The sequence below is a fragment of the Leptidea sinapis genome, chromosome 1 (genome assembly GCF_905404315.1).
Source record: "Leptidea sinapis chromosome 1, ilLepSina1.1, whole genome shotgun sequence".
NCBI lineage: Eukaryota > Metazoa > Arthropoda > Insecta > Lepidoptera > Pieridae > Leptidea > Leptidea sinapis.
Window position 1 is genome coordinate 5,003,296 of NC_066265.1, and position 24,915 is coordinate 5,028,210.

Here is a 24,915-nt window from a genome sequence, read left to right on the forward strand (position 1 = left end):
ACAACAGATCCCATGTCTGCAAGTGGAGAGAATTACCTATTGAGGTACGTACATTGTGTTGTTACCGACGAGGTTTTTCATAATATTATGACTATACAGTGACCCTTCTTAAGCACACCACATGTCTCTCTTAAGCTTTGCCAAGAATACGACTGTGATCGCTGAATTGTGAGCAATTCTATGGTTTAAGATCCCTAAACTATGACCATGACTTCGAGTCTAATTTGGCTCCGTTTACCTGTCTTATAATTAAACTAAATGTACATGCCGTCCAGCTATTGGCATTGTACAAATGAATACTAAAACATGTTAATTACAGAGCCTGTAAAATAATGTGAAACGACTATAATTCGCATAGGTGCTTTCTTAAAACTCACAGCAACGTAAATGTTGTGTTTAAGTCTCGGAGGCGGCTTAATCAACCGCCAGAAGTGCTGTTACCGGAATTAAGCATCGCTTTTTGCTAAAACAACAGAAGACCATTCTGAACCATTCAAAGTTCGAGGCAGCAACATTTGTATGTAAATGTAATGTAATCTCGTACCGCAGAACGCAATCACTGTTCTATATCTCGCCCCTGTGCACTATTATATATTTACGGTTTGTGTTACGATAATTTTAACGACGCGGACGACCTCATAGCCTAGTGGTTTCCTGACCTCTTTACTAAGGGTGTTGGGTTCGAATCCCGCTAGATGCAAACATTCGTTTGCTGACGTGAAAATTTATTGATAAAATAGACTCCTAAATATCAAATCTATTTATGTAAAGAGGAACCCGTTGGTAGAATGTCAATGTATGAGGTTAACCTACTTTCATTCACTTTCAATAGGTAATTACAGGCACAGTGCGAAGTGATTGGGTTCGTATCCCCTTACGGTAGACATTAGTTGATGTTGATCCACTTGAATTTCTCACAATTAAAGTACCCTATCCTGAGATAACTTCTTTCAATGGGTTGGATATATTTGATTCTGTGGGTATTTATAAACATTAAAGCTTTAAAGTCCGCGTTATGATTTCACATTTGACCGAGTCAGATCGGGATAACAGCCAGCAGATAAGTGATTACTAGCGTATTTTATACACTTTCTATATTGTTACCGGTTAGCACTTGCGTTGGCCTTTCTACTTTTACTCAGCAGGATAATTGAGATTATGTTTTGAGCCATTGCTGTCATTGGTACCAATTATACAATCAACATGTGCAGAGCTTTTTTCGTAACTGTCTATTTGAAGTTATAAATATGTCTCATTTTAAGCCTGGTTTGTTTTATTGTGTTTTAGTAGGCTAATGGAGATTTTGTAGACAGTTTTACATGGTCATTTCTGTTTGGATTTGTACGTGTAAGTTTTACTACTTATATACAAATATTGATGGAGAGTTATGGATATTTCTTCTTTCTCGTTCTATAGATTTTTATGTTCTGTTAAAGTCTATTTATGAAAAGGTTCTTACGGAATTTTGCTATATTGGAGTTGTGTCTGATTTTTTTTCAGGATCGTAGCATTAGGCTTTTAATTTTTTATAAGGGCCGACAAAACAGCTACTTACAGGGTAGATATGACTTTTGGCATATCTACCACCGTAAATCTGATGATTTTTCTCCTAAGCTTTTCTAAAGAAGCAGACTGATTAGCGTCGCTTGTTTATTTATTTGATTGTCCTTTGATCATGTGGCAGTTCATACATACGGTATGGAGAGAAGTTTGCTGAAAATTACGTCATAACGTTTTTGTACATTTCACCAGGTGAGCCCCATTTGCCCCCTCTTATACTTTTTTTATTGACTAAATATTTTATTTACATTTAATAAATAGAGATAAATACAGACGTGACCATCGAAAATATACATTTAAAATTTTTGAGTTTTTATGTTACTATCGTTCCCTTATAATATGTGAACGCCTTAGCCACAGCAACCAACTGAAAATGTATTCATCCATTTTACTTTCTAGTTACTTACAATACCTTAGATTTAATATAACAGCGAGAGATCGTAAAACCGCCTCATCTTGGTTGCTCCTAATTTACACACGCCGCGGAATAATGGCCGATAAAATAATAATTTCATATAAAAGTTATTACAGGCGAACACATTACGGAGCTCGTATATCAGCTCTGATGTATTATTATGCCTTTTTAAGCCCAACTATCCCGTTCTGTTTTTATTGAATTACTTAGTATTTTATTATTATTATCATCCTGCTCTATATCACAGACAAGCACGTGTTATACTAATGGCACTTCTATTAACACAAGTGGTGTGTTTAGACCAGACAGATATATAACGAACTTCAAAGGTTCGAGCGAAATCGCACCTAAAGAGTGAGACCACAGTATAAAGAGGAATAGTATGGAATGTTCACATAGCTATACTTATTACATATCTATCTATAAATTAAACTTAGAGAAGTTGTACCTAATATAGTGTCAATATATAGGTCTCAGATAGTAATTAGAAATAACCACCAACTTAAAATGATGTAAAGAAAATTTACTTTATAGTTACCATATTTTATAGTATATCATGCATAATTAAAGTCGGTATTTTTTTGACAACTTATTAAGGAAATTGATTAACGAGAAACAAATATACGAGTATACTACAAGTAGCGCAAAAAACTATTAATTAACTTTAATGGTTATGAGAGATAATCTATTACAAACTAAAGTAATGGTTTGTGTTATTATTATAAAATGAGTAGGATTCGTGAATTATAATTTAGGAGTTCCGATCCTCACCTTCCGGTCTTATCACCAGATTAGTTTGATGGTTCATTCCCTTTGGATTTTCAAGAACAGCCAGTTCATACCGTAAGGAGTCACCTAGGCGCCTCAAAATCGATTGACGATGGACAAAAGCGTCGGAATGGTGGGATTGCCGCGCAGCTTGTGCCATTTATAATGGCGGTATGGGTTACCATCAAAGGAACTTTAAATATCGAAAACGACTGCGAGGAAATAATCCGCGGGAATAAATTAAAATTAATGAGATTTAAAGAGAGCAGGGCGAGTAAGTCGTCGAGTTGGCTCCAACTCAATTTGAATAACTCTCACCACCTTGCGAAGTGCATTTAATTAAATTTATTAATATCTCAAACTTTGGCATGTCCGTTTTCTTGTTACTTAAATAATTTCGAAGGTAATTATTGTAAATGTTGTTGGCGTAGCGAATCTACTTTGTGGTCCATGTCAAAGGCATTGAGAGTCTTATTTACTTTAAAGTTAACAAATGCAATCCACGTAATTGCTCTGAATAAAACTTCAAAATTATACAAACTCGTTTTTTAACTACTATTTACTACAATTAAATAATAAATTTAAGTTAAATAAGTAATAATTGTTAAAAAAATCTGCTTCTTTTTCATAGAATAAACTAAATAGACGTTTGGTGTAGCATGATGTCATTTTAATACGTATACTTTTTGTTACGACCGTTTATCTAAAAAAGTGATGATGTTTTCAAAGGAATTAATATTTATAATATCGAGCCGCGCTGCAATAAAACGCCTTGCATGTAGATGCATGTGATGGTATTTGAGTATATCTATGGCGTATAGCACAGAAATAAATCGAGATTAATGGTTATGCTCACACTTTTGCTTGCCTAGACTTCGCGAGTGACTTCAGAAAGACACTCTCCGCGTCCCGCACAATAGTACAGGGCGAGCGATGATTGTGATATGCGTTGTATTTCTTATAGTTCGTTCGTCATCGTTCGGAGAACGGCAGACCGATTTTCATGTTTTTTTATTTGTTGGATTTCTCTCCGTCCCGAATAGCATAATAAAATAAAAACATTGAAAAATATTATGTAAAATAAAATACTTTCTTTTATCTAAAATAATGATCACAATTTTCTAGTGGCTAATCGTTTTTGTATGAAAACGGAGGACAAATGAGCGTACGGGCCGGGCCACCTGGTGCTAAGTGTTCTATTAATTAAGATAATTACACAAACAAAATTTGATGAACGATGCGGGACTCGAACCCACGACCTCGCGTTCCGCGTTCTTGTTTGTATGCTTTATTCAACTCTAAGGTTGTGGCTTCATCTACAGGATCTACTTTACAGTTGATAACCTGCTCAACCCCAATATTTGCATATTAGGAAATTGACTTGAGATGTCGCTCTAGCAAATCTAAACAATTTGTTAAAAACAATACAAAATCTTTGTTTTCAAATTTTATTTGTGTATTAATACTAGAAGTGAGGATTATCACTTTAAAAACATAACAAATTGTTAAGATAATTATTTATTTCCGCAATATAACGGCTAATTCAACAAATTTTCAAAAGCAGTGATTCAAACATTTACATACAACACTCATATAAGAGGTAGGTTGCTGTTATTCGCCTTAGTTACCTAATGTGAACTGAATCAATCAATTAATATTGACGCGATCGATACGTAATAATTGAGATTAGACGTGATTCGGAGAATCCGAGACAGAACCTGAATCATGTGCTGAATACCAATTCCGATGACGTACTTACATCATGCTATGTAAGCTTCAACCAATTAGTGGGTAGCCGTTATATTATAATGACGTCACGCCATGGGGCCATGGCCATTATGAATTAGAACTTCGCACCGACTTTGCTGTTTGTATATCCTTAAATGGTGTAAATGCCTGGTGACGTAGCTACTCTACGATCAGATTGGAGATGAAACTGAGCCCAAAATGTGCCAGTTCCAGGGTGCCAACAGTATGATACAGCTGATGTTACGAACTGAATAACAATGTTTGATGGGACCGTGACAAATGAATGTCGTAAATTAAATCAAATGAAGAGTAACTCCATTTGGATCAACAAATGACATTTATAACATTTTACCATATACATAACACCACTTCAAATAGATTGAGCTATAATGAGAAGAAGCTTTAGCATTTTTATATAATACTTGTTCAATTTATACAAAGTGATTCAACATTAAAAAAAACTAAACGTTTCAACAAACATAAGTAATTTAAATAAAAATTCAATTTGTCTATAATTAATTGGAATAATCCAGTATAATATTGGATTATTCCAAATTTAGAAAGCCCACGTCTTGAATTCAGTTAAGTTTTTTTACGCAGATGCCAGACCCAGCTTATCCCTTAATTAGTCATGTATTTAATTAGTTATTTACGTAAGTTACAAATACAGCTTCGCACTCTTAAAACAGCCAGTAGCAGTAGAGCTAACAGTTTGCGCAGTAATCGTCCGGAGCTATAACATAATAATTGAAGTCAATACAAAAATTTATCAAGTCCCTAGTTCTGCCGCTGTGTCAAAGCCTAGTCGCTAAAATATGCTAAAGTTGTAACAACATGTGGACGCACAGACATTTACAGCACAAGACGTGTTACATATATTTAAATTAAACATTTCTAATTTGATCGGGGCCGCATCACATTACGGTCCACTTTGGTTTGTTTTGTGGTGTATTAAGTCTTAGAATTTACATTATTATGCGCGGATAACACGTAAGATGGGGTAGATCATTAGCTTTTTACTTCAGTATAAAATAAAATATCATTTATTGTTTCATAAACGTTTCATTCATCAATTTGCTTACAAAATACAGTAACTTGCTCATTTCCATAATATGTAATATGAACGTGATAAATATCTGCAATAGTATCGAGAATTAAACAGCTTTATCAATTACACGAATGACATTACTATGCAAATATAAATAACTATTCGCAGCGTACTCACACGCTTGGAACAATCCAGCTCTCACTGAAAATTCAATTTGTACCGAGTCTCAAAACGAAAATCGCATATTAAATAGAGTTCGCGAACCGCGAAATTGCTATAATTAACATTTTGTCGTCTTCCCTCTTATCGTATTGTGTGCTAACTTCGGCCATGGAATTTTACTAGGAAATTAATATCACCTTAAATTTTTAAATGTTTCGACGCAAAGCTAATTAAATCTTGATCACGTTTCGATCTCGATCATTTTTTTATGATCTTTTGATATTGTAGTGTATTTTTCCAATCGGTAGTACCTAGTGTAAAAAATTACCAATCGACTCAAACAGGTATTAAAAAAGATAAATGAAAATATTTCATTTTAATTTTTGTATTTCTCTTCTTCTATCTATCTATATATACCTAATATATAAAATTCTCGTGTCACGGTGTGCGGGACCGAACTCCTCCGAAACGGCTTAACCGATTCTCATGAAATTTTGAGTGCATATTGGGTAGGTCTGAGAATCGGACAACATCTATTTTTCATCCCCCTAAATGTTAAGGGAGTTCCACACGAATTTTTTTTGAATTTTTTTGACATTCATTTTAAATTTGATTATGAAAAGTATTAAAAAATACATACAACTTCAAATTTTCAAACATCTACGATCAACAGTTACTTTTGTATTTACAAATTTACTACAGCGATTTTAATTTCGGCAATACAACGTTTGCTGGGTCAGCTAGTATACCTATATATATATTTATACTGAATATAGTCTTTGTTTGACGCTCAATCACGCCTAAACTACTGATCGTATCGATATGAAACTACCACCATTCGATGCGAAACTTATACTAGATTGTTTATGGCTACTTAGTTTTTTTATTGTATTTGTGATAAGATGAATAACATTTAATTTATTTCCTTTTAAAATTCGCCCAGCGAAGCGGGCGGGAACGGTTAGTAATATTATAAAAGGAAATTTTTTCTATTTCGTTATTGATGAAAAAGGTCTTTGAGTTACATGACCTGTATTCCATTTTTATTGAATTTGAGATCGCTATGTAAATTTCAATAACACAAATAAAATTATTATTGAAATGGGATTGGTTTCCAATTTTATCTTTTTGTTGTATGATATTATAAGACTATCAATCCTTTCATACCTGCTTTCTTACTCTCAAATCTTGACTGATGTTCCTGCAGTTATCAGAACTTCCCGATCTGTTCAAAGAATGTTGGTATACCTAATTATGTATTACGTCTATCTACCTTTCCCAACATATTTATCAACGCATTATTAAATTCATTTTTACAGCAATATCTCCTTTTATATATTCGGTTAGCACTTACACAGGCTTGTAATACAAATAGAATTTATCCCTCCATTTTCCTTAGCCTTCAATATCGAATCGGGCGTACAGCGAGGGAAAGGTTTAATAAAGTTTGAGATGACGTCTTCGGATCTCAATGTCTTTATTAAGTTGGTCCGTTTGAGTTCGTGGACGTGACCCGCAAGGATTTGTTGGCGTTGAGAGAGCTACGGAGACATACTACTTGTGGCTACACGCATTTATGTGTTTTCGAAAGGATGACTGGTTTTGTTTGTTCTACTTCATTGCCTTAGACATAAGACTGATAGCACGGATGAAGAATATTGAAGAAAAAGTTTTTCTGGTTTCTAATAATAATGAAATAAGAGATATCCGTCAACATTTGTCGGAAAAATATTGTTCTTTTGAAATCTTTACACCGAGGCTTGCGCCAATAATTATTATTTAAGTTGCAAAAAACAATCCGCGAAAGCAAGTGATAATCAATCAATGGTAAACTAAATCGTATTAATTTACCATTTAACTTCTTGTTTCGAACAGTTAATTTTATATAATAGTATAAGCTGCTACAGCATATTTGAACTGAAACGACTTTGAACCTTTTTTATTCCATTTTGTATACTCAGTCATAAGGCCTCCAAAGCCTTGCAGATGTGCATGGACAGCGGTTAACAACTAAGTGAGCCTGAGAATTAGGAACGGGTAAATGTTTAACTAATTACAAAAAGTGTACATAAGAGTCGACTATTTTGATGAACTTACCGAGCATTTTGTCATTCAACAATGCGTATCGAGGGTTCATAGCGACGTCTAACGGCAGGGAGTTCCACAGCCATCGCACCTTGGGCGTTGGATTGCCGCTGGCTTGACAGGGAAGTGTGGCGGTGTGGCCAACCTCTACCACCATCGTGGTGGGGGGTGGCGAGATCGTCGGAAAACCAGGTGGTGCTTTATCCGCTGAAACAATAAGGGAATAACTTTATACTTTTATATTATTATTCACGATTTCTAATCATTGGATTGAATCCATGGTTGGTAGCTTACGTGACCACGAATACTGTAAAGTACTCCAAAGCCTATTTGTGTGTTTTTTCGAAGTTTCATAATAATACTATGAATGCACGATTCAGCATAAAAAAACAAGTAAGGCTGTTTTTGGAAGGACTGGGTAAAGACATTGGTAAAGAAGTGAAAAACATTTTTTGTATTTGTGAAATGCAAAAAATTATATATATAAATACCAACTCTTGATCCATCCAAGCAATAAATACTTTAATATCAAATCTCTTAGCTATGCTGTTTAAAAATATGCCTTGGAGTTTTCAGCAAGACAAGCCACGACCAACCTAAGCTGAAAGTCAACATTCCGGACAGATATAAGATTATAAGAACTGCACACTGGCCGTAGAGTTAATCAGAACTAAACCTCTAGGATTCTAAATAATGGTCAGTTTCAGAAGACTGAAGTTTTACTAATATTAAATTACTTCATGAAAAAATAAATGCATTCATTTTTATTTGTAACAGAACTTATGGCCAGACTAGGTAGGTATAAGAGTTCGGGGTACAGATCACCCCAAACGCTAAGGAAACGTTTGGAAATCTTAAAACAGCGATGAAACGTGAATAGTGAAATGTTAATTCCCCAAATGAAATTCTCCAAATGCACGAAATTTGATTAAGCAACAACGCTGACATCATTTCCCCACTTCGAGCAGCCGAAATATACGCCCAAGACTCTGGATAAAATTGCTCGGTAACTTTTCGTATGGATTTAATTTTCCTGCGTCGAGCGCGTTTCGATTAATTGAGTAAATATTGAAAAGTGATTCGAAATTTTGTGCTAAGTAATGCTATCGTAGCTGCTCTTTGATTCCAAACTTGAATTTCACTGGGTTTTATTTGGTATTGTGTAAAATGTATTCTTTAACAAAATAAAATCATATTTTGTTGTTTTTAACTGTTCATAAAATAAATGTTTAGACCTCATGAATTTATAGAAAATAATTCATTAGGGACTGTTTCAAAATACGCGAAAAAGTTATAAATAGGGAACATGGTCTATTACATTATATCTGTTGATTAAAGTCTGGATGTGATTGATATATTTTTTCCTAGGCCGGTAAAAAGTCACAAACTTGTATCTTCTTAGGGTTATATAAGACTAAATATCATCGCCCCCTTTCTTTGCAAAGCATAGACTCAATTTCAGACGCAACTTTGTTGCGGGTTTCGTCGACGTTCTGCCGAGAGATGTTGCCATGGCCAGAGTAAGATATTTTAATCTGTGTAGGGGGCACGCAGCCTTGCAGAACACCAAAGTTTATGGGTTTTAAGTTGGAGCATGCACCGTTGATAACAATCTTGATGCTCAAATCAGCCAAAAAGCTAGTGGACCTATTACTTATTTATTATTTATTGTTACACTATTATTTTAATTATGACATTATTATTTTTCTCAGATAAATATTTTAAAAGTATATATCTTTTATTCAGCTTTCTACATTATTTTCTTCGTTTCTCTCTTCAAAATAAGTATCCCTTACTGTATACATCTACTTATTTACGTATTCGAGTACACTTCCATGGGGAATTAATTCATATTCTATGTATTTTGCCTTTATTTATTAAAAACCAAATATTTCCATTTTATAGGTATATAATTTTTCGACTTATGCGCTCCTTTTTTTGTTTAAATTTATTTTACACTTTATACGTTGCTGTTTATACATTATACTTCACAATAAATAAATAATGTTGATGTTAATTTATGTTATAAGAACTATGACATGACACATACATTACTAGACAATCTCAAATTTGATACATGAAAGTGCAAAATTATCCGAGAATGCATTTTATTCAAAGATTATTCAAAAGATATAACAAAATTTAAGATATTAAATAAAACCAATTATGTAAGTCATACGTTTGCACAAAGCCGTCCAATATTAGCAGTTAGACGAGTAGTTCTCTGATAACAAACTCCCAGTGCAATTCAATTTTGATTTCTGTATGTATGTTAATGAATCAAAAGCTGTCCGATTCCAGTTGAATATATGCAAGGAAGGTGTAGTTACAATTAGCTTCCAATTTCCTTTGTAATCGGAATCTCAAGGCCTCTTCATGACAAAGTCTGCTCATATTGTTTTGGTTTGCCATTGGAAGAGAAATCAATAATGCAAGATGGATTGAATTCGCATTTTATCGGCACTTTTATAGCACCAGATACATTTCGGAATATAATGAACAAATGCTTTTGTTATATTCGTTTTAAGATTAATAGAAAATAGTTAGTAAAAGCGTGGATACACAGAATTTCACACATAAACTTAAATTTTACAATCCTCACAATATTTTTCTTTTATTGCAGATTAGTCCAAAAGCCTGCCAATATGCGTCGGAAGATAATATAATAACGACGTATTCGTTTTCGGTCGCTTTCTGTTGACATTCTGGATGGATAAATTACTGCAACTGGGTCGTCGCGTCTGGTATTACTAGGACACTCGCTCCCAGACATGACAATTAAGGAAACAGATATTTTTTTACTAAAGAAGACTTCCACGATCTCGATGAAAATTGGTGTATTGTTAGATCAGGCGTGTGGTTTATGGCTAGGCTATGATGACGATAATCTGCCCGCGACTTTGTCCGCTTACGTTTATAATACACCTTAAAAAACAAGGCAAAAATAAGATTTTTCTCATGGATACTCATTTGTTCTTATTATTCCTCGTGTGTTTATGTGTTCCATGTTGCCATGGTTTTCCGCGATGCAGGTTATATGAGTCTGTGTGTCATTTGATCTGTTGTCATTTGTTTTATTCATTCAAATAATTTTTATATCTACTACGACCAGATTTATCGACAAAAAGTTAAAAAAAGGAGTAAAATTACATAATAACGAAAAACAAATATTGTCCTTTAACTTCTTAAATTAACATGCCGAGAATCACTGTACAAGTGTACGCTGATGAAGTAGCGAGCACAGCTAGTAGTAGCATAGATTTGTACAACTACAATATAATGTGACACAGACAATTGTAGGGACAACAATAACATGCCATTTGTGATAAGAATCATTATACTCATTAAAATACAACGCATGGTGTGTCGATATTTCGTGTTTCAACCTTATTTACACCTCCAACTTATAATTTAACCAATCATGCGAAATATAGACATGCGACATCCGTCCCTGTGGTCTCAACAATACGGTGTACAATGCATTGTTTCGATTATTTTAATTGGGTAATAACACATGCAGGCTATTGTCGGGTTTCGTAGGCTTTGCTTGTAATATCGGGGGTTATAGAACCGCAAGGTAATTGCCCTTGTTTGATGATTAGCAGGCTACAGGCGTCGTTTAGTTTAAGTTGGCGTATTAAAGTGGCTTGCTACTTAGCGGTAACGTCTTACAATAGAGATAGCTGATGGACTATTTGTGGCATTCAAAGATCTTTGTGATTTTAAAAAACTATAAGACTATGTATATAAATATTATAAAAACCGAGTTTTTTTTGTTTGTTTGTCTTACATTATATGATAACCATTGAATTGCTATAGCCTCCTCGTATCAAAATCACCTCTTCGAAAAGTTATATTTTATAAAAAAAATCATACACAGAAAGAAACCGATCAATCTTTTTTTAATTTTTAATATGATTACATTGGTTATCTAATTATTTTCTATGTTTTCGTTTGCCAAACTATTGTTTTCATTGTTGTGTAGCTGACAAGCATGGACACATTGGAGAGTAGGCGATCACAAGCAAACATGAACCATCACATAAATAATAAATACAACGCCATTTGACCTTAATTTGGCATCAAGCGCTGGATAAGATATCAAACTGAACCGATGTCGCTTCACCTCATGGCCTTCTGCTTACGATGGTTCGCTGCCACGTTAGAGTATCAAAATTAATATTATACACACGCAGATTTTTTTTATGAAAATACGATACGAGACGAGCAAGACACTCAGCTGATGGTAATTGATACGCCTTGCCCAATACAACGCAATGCCGCTCAGGGTTCTTGAAAAGGCCAAAAAATGAGAGCGGTACTTCAATAGCGCTAGTCACATCGAGACATAAGATGGTAAGCACCATTTGACCAGTAATTTCACTAGCTACGGCGCCCTTCAGTCCGAAACACAGTAATGTTTACACATTACTACTTCACGGCAGAAATAGCCATATATATAATCGCCGATATGGTACCCATAATCTAGCCGGCATTCTGTGCAAAGGAGCCTACCACTAGTAAGATTATATAATATATATCTAACATCTTATACAAAACAGACGTTAAAACACCGATGCTTCCCAGCATAACAAAATAATATACAAACATTATTACTTAGCATCCGGTATAAATTCCCGGTGGAATGGATGTTTAAATATTCACTAGGTAAAAATTGTCATAGGCTGTGTAAAGAGGCGGGAGTTCCCGAGAGGAGTAGGACACGCTCCGCGGAATACGGGGTGTTCGCGTCGCGTCGACACTGCTGTGTATAAACTTATCTAGTAATCCAGTTACTGAGTGCCGTAAACTATAGCAGCGAGCGGTTAAAAAGTTTTATGCAGCTGAACTGTGATAGCTGTTCAGTGTGATACGCTATGGGCCTTCTAAACAAAAAGTACTCGTAGACAGTAAAGTATTAATAACGCTTCTTGCGTAGACGGTAATCACTTGGTGTGTCGATCACAAGATTTGAGATTAAATGTTATTCGATGAGATTTATTTAGATAGCGATTCGGCGCGCTACATTAAGATAAGCTGGATATTTTAGGAGAATTACATCACTTACAAGGGGCGGAAATTTGAAAACCCAATTACGTTTTTCCATTCTTCTAGTTTCGTCAAACCTTAGATAATTATATAGTCTTAGACAGTCTTTCTTCTTTTTTTTTTCTTTTTACTAAGGAATACGTCTGATCAGGGCAGATTAGGACTGATCGTCGTGGAAATCTTTGGGGGAGGCCTTTTTCCAGCAGTGGAGGTCGTCCGGCTGATTTTAATGATGAGACAGTATTTGATCATACTATACTGTTATAAATACATATCAAATCAAATCAAATCAAATTATTTAATAATAACACCATTGTTACAAGTCAAAAAATAAATAAATTAAAAATTCAAATTATCATTTTTGATAAGTAGGGAAGTACCTAACTCACAATAATACAATATTATGTAATTGTTGTTATGTTATATAATATTTTTTTACGTACAATAAAATCAATGTACCTATATAAGTATTACTTAGTCAAATAAATGGCATCTTGTATAACTCCTCCACTGAGTCCATATTGAAACGCGACAAACTTTTATTTTGCTCCATACATAAATAGATGAGAACATCCCCCGACTATCCTTACGATAAACAATATACGATAATCACATTTTGAACACGACATATAGCGTTTTGTATAGCGTATCGTACGTTGGTACGTACGTCATGGATCGTGACGTCACCTACAACGAATAAATGGCGCCTTGTATAAAAGGCTCCGTTCAAACGATTATGTATTGTTGCGGATCGAAGTCAGAAATTATATTTAAGGTTTCATTCACAGCTACAGACGTAATAAACTTTTGCAAAGATGGAAAATTAGATTGATTCTTATTCTTATTTAATTTCTTCAATTTTTAGCTTACGTCGTAACTTTAACTGTTAATCGTAACCGTCCAATCTTCGCCAGTTAAAGCTATTGTACATGTTAAATAGCGAAATAGTTAAAAATTTCAAATAAATATTCGGTATAGACTTGATAGCAAATGATCCCACTTCTCCATTGTGGAGTCAGTCTCCAACTAATTTTAAATGGCCATTTTTGGAGTGATAACTTCTATAGCGGTGTTGAGAGCTTTTCCTGGGATGGGTTTAAAATGTTAAACTCGCGTCAGGATACGAGAACTAATCGAAAATTTGTAAGACATTCGTTGAAATTATGGATGAAAGTTAATTGTTTTGGAGAGATAAACTATTTAATATAAAATAATTGTATTAGTTCTGAAGTGAAAAAAATTTTATGTAACATAAATTATTGTCACTTTTGTGTACGATAGCGCAATAAATGAATATTGTATTTAACCACATAAATGCTCGTACTTTTATACTGATAAATAAAGCAATTGTGCGAAATTTTTCCCTAATCATTCCGAAATATTCAAAAATGTATAACGTTAATGATCAAGTTCTCAATTCTGCTGGCACTCCCGGAGTGCAACCAGTTATTTTTTACTGGTAACCATGGTTTATATATATTCAATTCTGTTTTAGAATTAAAACAACAGGTGTCAACAATAAGAGGTATAACTATTTACAACTGACAACCCGCGTTGCCAGTTGCGGCTGACTGAGAGCTGGAAACCTTTTTTTTTCAAGTCTTTACATAATCTCCTAGTGACGAAAACTTTTATTAAAAAAACATATAGATGCAATTAATATCAGATAATTAATTACACTAAAAATTTTTACAGGTAATTGCAGTAAATTAATAATACATTGCAGACTTCCTCAACGTTAATTTAAAGTTTTATCAAAAATCATATACCCGCAGAATTGAGCAGTGGGGACCTTGTACTATGGACATGTCACTATTTAACTTTAACTTTAACTATGGCAAGGAGCGGAGGTGCAACACATTCCGCAGTCTTTGTTAAAGTCAGCATTACCGTGAAATTTGACTTTGACTATAGCTAATAGTATGGAACCCAGCCTAAAGCATTAATTCAAATCAACACCTTATTTAGTTGCAGTAATGTTCAAAGTAAGTCTATTTATTGTATACGGTCATAAGAAGCTCATTGTTGTGCACCATAATGGTGCGAAATGTGGCGTACTTTTCGTCGGCGATGTATTTTGATTTAATTTAATATGTTACCCACATATTAAGTTTGACATATGTTGGCCCAATATCAGATAAAATAGCTAAGATATTTAGAAAAAACAATATTAATGTGTCCTTCCCAATATCAATCGAATATGTAATGGCAAAGATCGATTAAATAATTCCGAAAAATACGGCATTCATAAATTATAGGTCTAAAATATAGGTCAAACGGGTCGAAATTTTGAAATCAGATTAAAGGAACATATTGCCGCATTAAGAAATAATCATCCCAAAAAATCATACTTCGCGAAACATTTAATTGACACCAGTCACTCACTCGTAAACAATAATAATTTTAATATTTTACATACATGTGAAAAAGGACTCCGCTTGAATGTGTTAGTTACAAAAATAACATGTTTACATTGTTGAATGAACAAACAAATTTGGTCTCTTCACCATTATTACGTATCTCTTCCGGGGGTAATACGTCACAAAAGCCGACTAATCACAGCGTGTCATTTCATGGGATGAGGGTTTAAAAGAGCAGTTTCTGGTTAATTTGATTCAGTCTCGTGCCAGATTTTGGCGAGTCAACATGTCCTGAGGACGCCTCGTGTAGAGGCGAAACACGTGTCGAATTGTTTAAAAGACAAATATTGGCGGAATTCTCTTGTTACAATTTAACATATTTTGTCTCGTCCTCCAATCATGTAGGGTACATGCCATCGCCACTTCAGTTTTTTGATTTTACATGCTAGTGATGACAAATCTGTCTGACTTTGTCACATCCATCATACAGCTTGTTGTATTGCATACTATAATGTACTTGTTTGCTTACTGACATGAAAAATTATAACTTAATTTAAAATAGATTGTATGAAAAGAGATAGCAAGTGTGCGTCTAAAATTACTGTTTGTAATACTAATCAAATATCTAATATTTTGAGTCAAAAATGACATAAAATTTCTAAATGATACGTACATGACATTTATGAATATTAAATTAAAATCTCGACGAATTAGTAAAGAAATATTTAAGAGTTTCCAAGACCACAAGCACATTAATTGAACTATTCTATTGTTACAAAGTTGAAAGTTAAGAAACCATCTGCAAGTATTGCGATGAACAAAAATAGAAGTAGCGGATGGTTTTACAACTGCTGCTGTTCTATCTGAAGTCTTAAAAAGTAATTAAAATAAAATTATTGCATCGATAACCATCGGGAACTCGTTGAAGATCAGCGAGGAGAACAGAACTTATAAAAGCACTGAAAATCTATAACACATAATGCGATTCTTCTACGTTGCACTTGTAAAGCAATCTAATGATTGCCATTGAGAATACGACTCTAATACTCAAACACTTGGGTGTAAATTGCTCTGAAGTGGGATGAGGCGGGAAATTTACGCAAACTTGATATTAATTACGGCGTTTCGACTACACGCAAATTGCAGTAAATCGCGCCGCACCCGTCACAAATAACTGGGTATTAATATATTTATCTTTGCCTCTGATAAATGTTACAAATGAATGAGGATTATTATTTAGACAATTATAAGTCGTATGTTAAATTTAATCTGACATTATGAGCAACATTGAATCGTTCATCAAACATATGTTACTTCATTGCGGGACTTCCTCTGTTTAAAAAGTAAAAGCTGTAGGATTGGAAGTCGAATGAAATTTAAGGAAATAAAATAAATAAATGACATTTACACGTTAAGTAGAAAAGTATAATACGCAGAGGCGATAAAGTGCTTCCTTAAATAATTCTTATTGGAAAAAGATCTATTTATCAGTGATGTGAACATCAGCTATCATTTCGCAATGTACTTAAACGATATATAACATTAAGTTAATTTAATTGTTTTGCTTCAGGTGTATTATACATGAATTGCTCAAATGAAGTTGTTAAGTTAAATATATCAATCTAAAAGTATTATTTTAAATCGTTTAAATGTGAATTGGTTAACTTTAAGAATAAATATTACGATGATAAACATTTTTTTACATATTCAGATGTTTCGTAATCATCATCTCGTATCACTGTATTTAATACAAACCTTCAGTACTTCATAAATTTCTTCTTGTGCGTCGAAAATTATCTAGTTGTTGATCTCTGAGGTTAACTGGCTGCCTCGCTTTGCTCTTGTGATTCAGAAACAGAACGTCGAGCCCATACTAACGCGATGCTTTTTATCTGCAATTTCTTGTTCTTCGTCAGTCCAATTCGCAGTTTCGAATCCTAGTTGCATTACGTCTATGTCGTGAAAGATGGCACAATAAGCTAATGGAAACTCGAAACAAACACACCCACCCAATGACATTCTATACATAAGAACGTCATTGCACCCACCAGTCAACTTGAATAACATGACGTGCACTGTCAGTTGTATTTTATTACTCATGCAGCGTGAAACTAACAAAAAACTTCATTGAATTCTTTCTATTCTTGAGATGTCATGAAAATCCATACAAAATGTATGAGAAAATAAATGTTTTTATAATTATATTTTTTTGTGAATTTTCGATATTTTATTACTTATTATCCTATTCCGGACTAAGAGAAACCCAATAAATCAAACAACAGAAAAAATGGTCTAGCCGTTCTTGAGTTATAAATGGTGTAACTAACACGACTTTGTTTTATATATATAGATGAATGTTGGAGAAGCGACTGCACCTCACGACACAGGGAATCCTAGCGTGAGGCCAGAAAACTTGTAAAATTAAAGTTACTTATTTTGTACCCACGTACTATCTAACAGATATTACGTAACAATATGGTATACCAAAAAAAAACTTTTTTTCTTTCTTTCTAAAATATAAGAACAAAAAAATAAGTAATAACGCTAGTTTCCAACGGAATCTATCATATAATAATATTACGAGTAATCTTTATCTTGATAAGGGACGTCACTGAATAGGATTATTGATTTTCCGTACATCAAAGTGGCCCATTTTTCTTAGTGAAGATTAAACAAGTAACGTTATGAAATCCCTTGAGCAGATCCTTGCAATATCACATAGATACGTTGACCTGGCTTAGATGATATCTACTTGTAAAATAATATAAACACGCGGGCGACCTCGACTATGCCTGATTTTTCATAAGTTTTAATTTTGTTCACGGAACTCTCATGAATTACCAAAACTAAAAGTAGGCTAAGCTACTCATTGCATTTATGTTATCTGTCAGTGAAATGCCCATCAAAATTGGTGTAGGTATTTGGAGATAAGTCAAAAAAAGACAGATACCCAACCAATTCTAAAGTTGTTTACCTGTCACATACAGTGATAGTTAAGGGAAGCGTATCAGCTCAAAAAGAACAAGAATATAAAAAAAATCAAATTACGCGGTTACAAGAACAAGCCCACAAAGACAAATATAATTATTCTAACATCTTGTACTTTCATTGACTAAACAATTTGAATAATCTTAGATAACCAACCCAACAAAACATATTAATGCATGAAATAAACTAGTTAATTCACGACTGACATTCTGCGTGTTTTAATGCTAAATATTATAAAATGACTCTAACGCACAGTAATAAATTACCACAGTATCTTGATAGAAGGCTAAAACATGACAGACGCATGTAAATCGCCGCGCTTGGGAATGTTTAACTTAAGGTTACACGAACCAATTACTTGTAGATGTTATTTAATATTAAATTATTTTCAACTTATTGCTCCTTGTGTGGTCGCTTAAATACATTTACATTTTCTTGATAAAAAAAAAACAACAAAATTTCACATTTCCGCGCCATTATTAACTGTTTTACTAAACAAAGCATTATTTGAATTAAAAATTAAGTTACAAAAGCTTTACAAGAAAATATTTTCAATTAAGTGATAACCACAAAATCATAAATTTGAAAAAAAAAATGTTATTTGGCTCTAATGTACTATTAAAATTTTTGGTTTACGTTAATCAAAGGCAAAATATAAATACAATAATATATCATACCGTATTCGGTATGACACATGAGTGCAGCTAGTCATTCGACTCAATAACTGCTATAACATTATTATTACGCGCCTCCCGTAGTATAATATATGTATTATAATAAATTATGACTTTGTTTTATCAGAGTCTAATTTTAATTATTTGAATATTTTACCCTTCGATAATCTATAGATCTAGATAGACTGTGACAGCTGTGAACACGTCAAAAAAATCTATTTTCAGAAACACACGTACACTAAAACAATGTCACTAACATATCGCGAGTGTAATGCGTAGCTAGTCATGCACACTAAAGTAAAAAGCCTGGCCTGTTGTCATGCGTTGTCTAACAGCAGGAGGCTCTATCTAGACGTATAAATTATCATTATCTAAGTGTTTACTTAATATTTTATGAAAGTATGAAAGATGTGTAAATTGTTTTACTAAGTAGTAACTATCGTATATTTAGGTCGCCTGTGACCATGCTATGTTTACAAGTTACAACAAAAATTTATAAATTTATTCCGATTTATTAAATTCCGAAACATTTTATCGACGTCCTAAGGCCGTTCCCAATATTCAGTCTATCTCCGGTTGTGGCCTACTTGTGATAAAAATCGCAACTATCGTTGACTTTTCTGTCCCAATAAACGTATCGACGGTAACTCATCTTATCCGTACACGCTGTCTGTCAATGGGAGGACATATAGCTTACCAGCGATAGAAGTTTGTATGAAAATTGCAATTCACGCGTCCCAGTATAAGGCGATAAGAAAGACTTATCGAGTATATTGGGACAGCTTCAGATTATTGCCACCTAATTACTGACAGTAGATGGTAGTAATTTATCCCTATCTGTAGTATGTTGGGAACGGCCGTTAGCGTGTCTATTTTTGAAGTATTTACGACTTTGTTAGAAACAAAAGACTGTCGTGTTCCGTGTATCGTTAATTATTCCGGCCTGCAATACTTTGATGCAATTTATATTGAAGACCATAGACGCCTTGAAGAACTCTATGTCACTTTTCTTACGTATCTATCTTTGTTCCGTTGTAACAGATGAAATTGAGAGAAATAATGTTATAACAGTTTCAATCTGGAATACATTAATCTAGACTTCAGTAGTAATATCGTGTAGTTATAGAGTTGGCAGTTGTTTAAATAAAATTTTAATTTCAGAAACTATTTTAGGTAATTCTACGGTTCGTTTTAATTTGTCCGCGCTTCGCCTGCTTTCGGCTCGCGCCATTGTTGAAAACTTATGCGTCTACAAAAACTTTGTGTCGCCCGTGTACATATTGTTTTGTATTCATTCAAGAGTATGAATATGGAATATAATATAAAAGCTTTTTCTGCATGTTTTTATATTAAAATTTGTAAGATAACCTTGCACTAGTTCTAGTGTAACATTTTGTTTTAAGCTATAAATATTAAAGTTTTTTATGTGATAAGAGATGACGAGAAATTGTGACGCGTAGGTATTACATCTGTCCCCTATTGATACTTGTTGACAACCATGACCACTCTGTGAAGAGTGTATCGACTGAGAAGTTGTGTTATTTGTATGCTATGTTAAGATGTGTTACGTGGACAGATACAAGTTAGTTACATAGTGCATTTAAATGGATCTGTGGCATAATCAAAGCAAACATTGAATTTGCTAGAAATTGTCGTAACCATTAACACCAGGAACAGATATAAACTTATAATGCCCACTACTCGGCTAAATCAATTTAGTAAGTCTTTTGTGTTAAAGTTACTATAAGATAAATTACTTTTTTATGATACCACAGATTGGGAATGGAGCGACCGCGCTCAGGTTATTAAAAAATACGTTTTATTGTACGACGCAGTAAATACTCTATCTTCTAAAGATTGTATTAATTAAAAAATGTGTATTAGAAAATAAAATATTGTAAACGTGAATATGACCCCGTTTATCAATATTTGTCATAGGGATTGTCTAAAAGGAAAATACAACATACTACACTAGCTCACTAGCACATTTATAGAAGTAGCACACATAAACATTAGAACTATGTCAAATTTAATTCGGTTTTTGAAGTTTATTATTGAGAGCCTAGCTGCAGATTATTTTTAAATTGCAGATATTATACAATTAATTAAAGCTATTGACATTGTTCAAGACAGGAGAGGGTTGCGTGATTTTGTGTAGGCTCTCAAATGTTCATTATGAATAAAAGTACGTACATATGATATAAGATGTGCGAAACATCAAATCGTCACCCTAATCGAGTGTAAACGCTCATATTTAATATAAAGGTATTATTTGTAAAGATTTTCGTTTCACTGAATTTGATATAAAGATTAAATACAATATCAATAGGTTTACACAGTTAGAATATCCATGTACTACGATCCTTCCAACATCTCACACATCAAACTGGAGAAGGTATCACAAATAAGGTAAAGAATGTTATCAAAGACAATTTCTCAGAAGGTAGCCGGCCCCCAATAGCGAATTTTTATGAATGCAAGGAAAGTGTATATGGGTAACCAAGTGAACGGGCCTTGCCCGGCAAAAGGTAATGACTCCAACAAGGCACGTTATATAGGACGTAGTGGATGCTGGATGTGCAAAAAGACGGAAGCAGAATAAATACGGTAGAAGTGAGAGCTTTTCATAGTATTTGTGGAGTTAATTTGTGCTTTTGTAACTAAAACAGTGACGTTAGCGTTAGAAGGGAGGGTTAAAAGAAGACGTAGCGACAATTGCTTGGATGAAGATTTTGGTGTGGTTTTGGTATGGGAGGATGATGAAAGTAGATTGAGTATAATTTATAAGACAAATGTGGAAGGAGTTGCGGGTAGAGCGGGCAGAGTCCTGCAGTCTATTGACCTTCCGAGATCGGTCAGCGATCAATCCACGATCAGCTCGGGGATGTATCATATAAGAAAAAGTCAAGAGTACCGAGAATATGAAGTATGAATGGTTTGTGCGAATAGAAGAAGCAAGGCACGACCCCTCTGAGAGAGATGCGCATTTATATGTTTGTACTTATGTATCAATGTTGCCGGTCTTATTTGAGTTTTAATTCAAGCTCACAAATGTTGACGAGCGTTTACCTCATCCAGTCGATTGAAATAATAAACCGAAGAGTTTTATGGTAAAGCGATCGCGCAACAACAACACCAATTGAGAACATAAAACAACAATTAACCGTAAAGGCGAAGTTAATTAATCCCGAATGAAATTGAAAACGATTTCTGGTGCTAACATGTGTGCGTATAAATATTCAACACGGAAAATTTTAATTAACAACGCCTTCTCTGATCGTGAAGTCATAGTAAATAGCAGGCCATAACATAGCATATTTCGTGAAAAAAAGTATTCAGTTTCTTCTTTATTTATTCTATAGAGTATAGAATGATACTAATTTGCTCCAAGAACTAATTGCTGAAAAAACGATTGTACTGGTCCAGACGTAGTTTTTCTACTAAGACATAATCTGTCTTCTACATCTGATATAGCTCACCTCCTGATTAAATTAAGGCGAAGAGTAAGCAGAAAACACGCAAAGATGGTGTTTTTAGACGAGTTTTGTGGTGAAAGTATAGCATTTGGAGCTATGAGCACTACTTAATCCTGATACACATATCCTTAAGTCTTATTTGTAGGTTGCTAATGCTTGCTGTTGGTTATAGTTAACACTGCCGAGCCTTTTTGAACTACCACTTTTCTCGCATTACGCATTTTTTTGGTACTTCTCACAGAAAAGTTATTCTTATAGCTTGTACTTTTTTGTGTAGGTTCATTTATTCAGATTAGTAGTGAATAACGAGGATTGTAAGCATATAAACAGCTGTTTTCTACCCAAGAATTTTGAAAATATTGGCTTTGTTACATAGATGACGGGCCAGCAGCCGTGAACTCATATCGCTCAAGATCGCTGGCATTTAGTGTCGCCTTAAACCACAAAGATCACATATATTTCTGTCACAATTATGAGTTAGGTACTTTAATATTCTGGGTTGAAGTCTGTCCATATCGGCATAGCGACAGGCACATGAGACATTGAAATTTATATTTTTTGTAAGATATCGGATTATCAAAATGTACAATTAACATGTGCAACTGGCATTCTCTTCAAATAAGTAAAAAATGAAGTTCCTAAAATAAGTTCTTTTAAATACTTACTCAAAAATTTTCGACAATAACAAAGCAACACTGATTATCCCAATATTTGAAAACATTTAATACGTCTTAAAGAAGCTAGTGTAAACCGCCTAAAAATCTTCATAAAATTCTAATATTTGTATTACAAGGACAGATGCTAATTGTAAATTCTTTATTACAAGTAAAAACGTTGCCGCTATGATTTTGCTGCCCCATTCCTATGTTCACTTTAATTAAGGATCGAATTTACAAGGCTTCGTCGTGTTCAAGGCCCAATGGAAGCTTATTGATCGGTAATGTTATACCTTTATCTTAAAACGCGCAGCTTTTGTAATCATGCTCCTAAATTACTGTTATTGGTTGTTATTTTGTACTGTAATTAAGTCTTACAATGAACCTCACTCATTTATTGACATGAAATGCATCAACATGTTGTTATATAAGGACGCAATACAAACATACAATAAAATAGTAACAAAGTTAAATTTGTACATTGAATATTCTTTTTTAGAATTCTTACTGTGTGTTCTACAAACAATACCAAATTCGAAAAGTACTTTATAGAATTTTAGTCTGTTTGTATGTATGCATGTCCGAGCGTAACGCAAAAACTACTGAACACATTTAATTAAAATTTTGTGTGAATATTGACAAGAGGTCGATACAATACTTAGTCTGGCCATAACATAAGATAAAAAAAAAACCAAAATATTACATTTCAATTTGGAATCTGTCATTTTTAGATTGTTATTTGAGTTTTCTCAATTTGGCGGCAATAAAGTGTACAATATTTTGCGATATTAAAATGGAGTGGACCGAATCGCTGTGATTGCATTACACAAAGTAGGTATGGAGCCAATTGCAACTTTTAAAACACTCCATGCGCTTGGTATTAGTAAAATGTTTGTGAACCCAGTATTAACTGGTACAATGAGGCCTTCTTTGTTTGTGACAAAAAAAGATCTGGCCGTCCGTAGTGTTCATACGAAAAAGATGATCAAAGCAGCAAGGGAAAGAATTCGAAGAAAACCTGTCCAAAAGCAATATATTTTATCTCGGGAGATGAAGATAGCACTTAGAACCATGTCGCGTATTTTAAAGGATGACTTAGGACTAATAAATACTAAATAATAAGAGACGTATTGGTCATTTCTTAACTTATAATTTGAAAAAGAATAGGGTGGTAAAATTGAAATAACTACTGAAGCGGTACGCAAAAGGGAGGTCAAAGAAATATTTTGATAAAGGATGAGATTTTTTTTTAAATTGAGCAACATTTTAACAAACAAAATGACCATATTTATGGTCAAAGCTCTAAGGAAGAATTAGTCGACAGAGTGCAATGTGGGCATTATCCGACTTCAGTGATGGTTTGGTGGGGTATTAGCAATGAATGAGTGATTGAGCAAAAGATTTGGAAAAAGGTATCAAAATATCGGCACAAGTGTATCAAGATACGATTCTTGAGAAGGTAGTGAAGCCCCTTAACATCACCATGTGCAATAACCAAGAATAGTCCTTCCAGCAAGACTCAGCGCCGAGTCATAAAGCTCGGTCTACGCAGTATTGGTTGGAATAGTTTCGGATTTCATCAGAGCTGAAGACTGGCCGTCATCTAGTCCCGATCTTAATCCGCTGGATTATGATTTATGGTCAGTTTTAGAAAGTACGGCTTGCTCTAAACGCCATGATAATGTGGAGTCCCTAAAACAATCCGTACGATTGGCAGTGAAGAATTTTCCCATCGAAAGAGTGCGTGCTTCTATTGATAACTAGCCTCAACGTTCAAAGGACTGTATTGCAGCCAATGGAGACCACTTCGAATAAGCTGTTCATATTTTAAATTGTTTTATATTTATGTATTAAACTAACACACTGTAAAGATAATAAAAGTTATTTGTAATAGATTTTTTTTTGTTCTTTGTGAAACAATATTT

The 24,915-nt window shown here is 33.9% G+C and overlaps 1 protein-coding gene across 1 annotated transcript in view; it reads right to left on the reverse strand.

The window, feature by feature from the left end:
- LOC126968250 (tyrosine-protein phosphatase Lar) overlaps positions 1-24,915 on the reverse strand; it is a 414,602-nt gene that overhangs the window by 54,019 nt on the left and 335,668 nt on the right. The window contains exon 7 of the mRNA XM_050813140.1: positions 7,800-7,994. Within this exon, the coding sequence (XP_050669097.1) occupies positions 7,800-7,994 (195 nt within the window). The remainder of the gene's footprint in view (positions 1-7,799; positions 7,995-24,915) is intronic.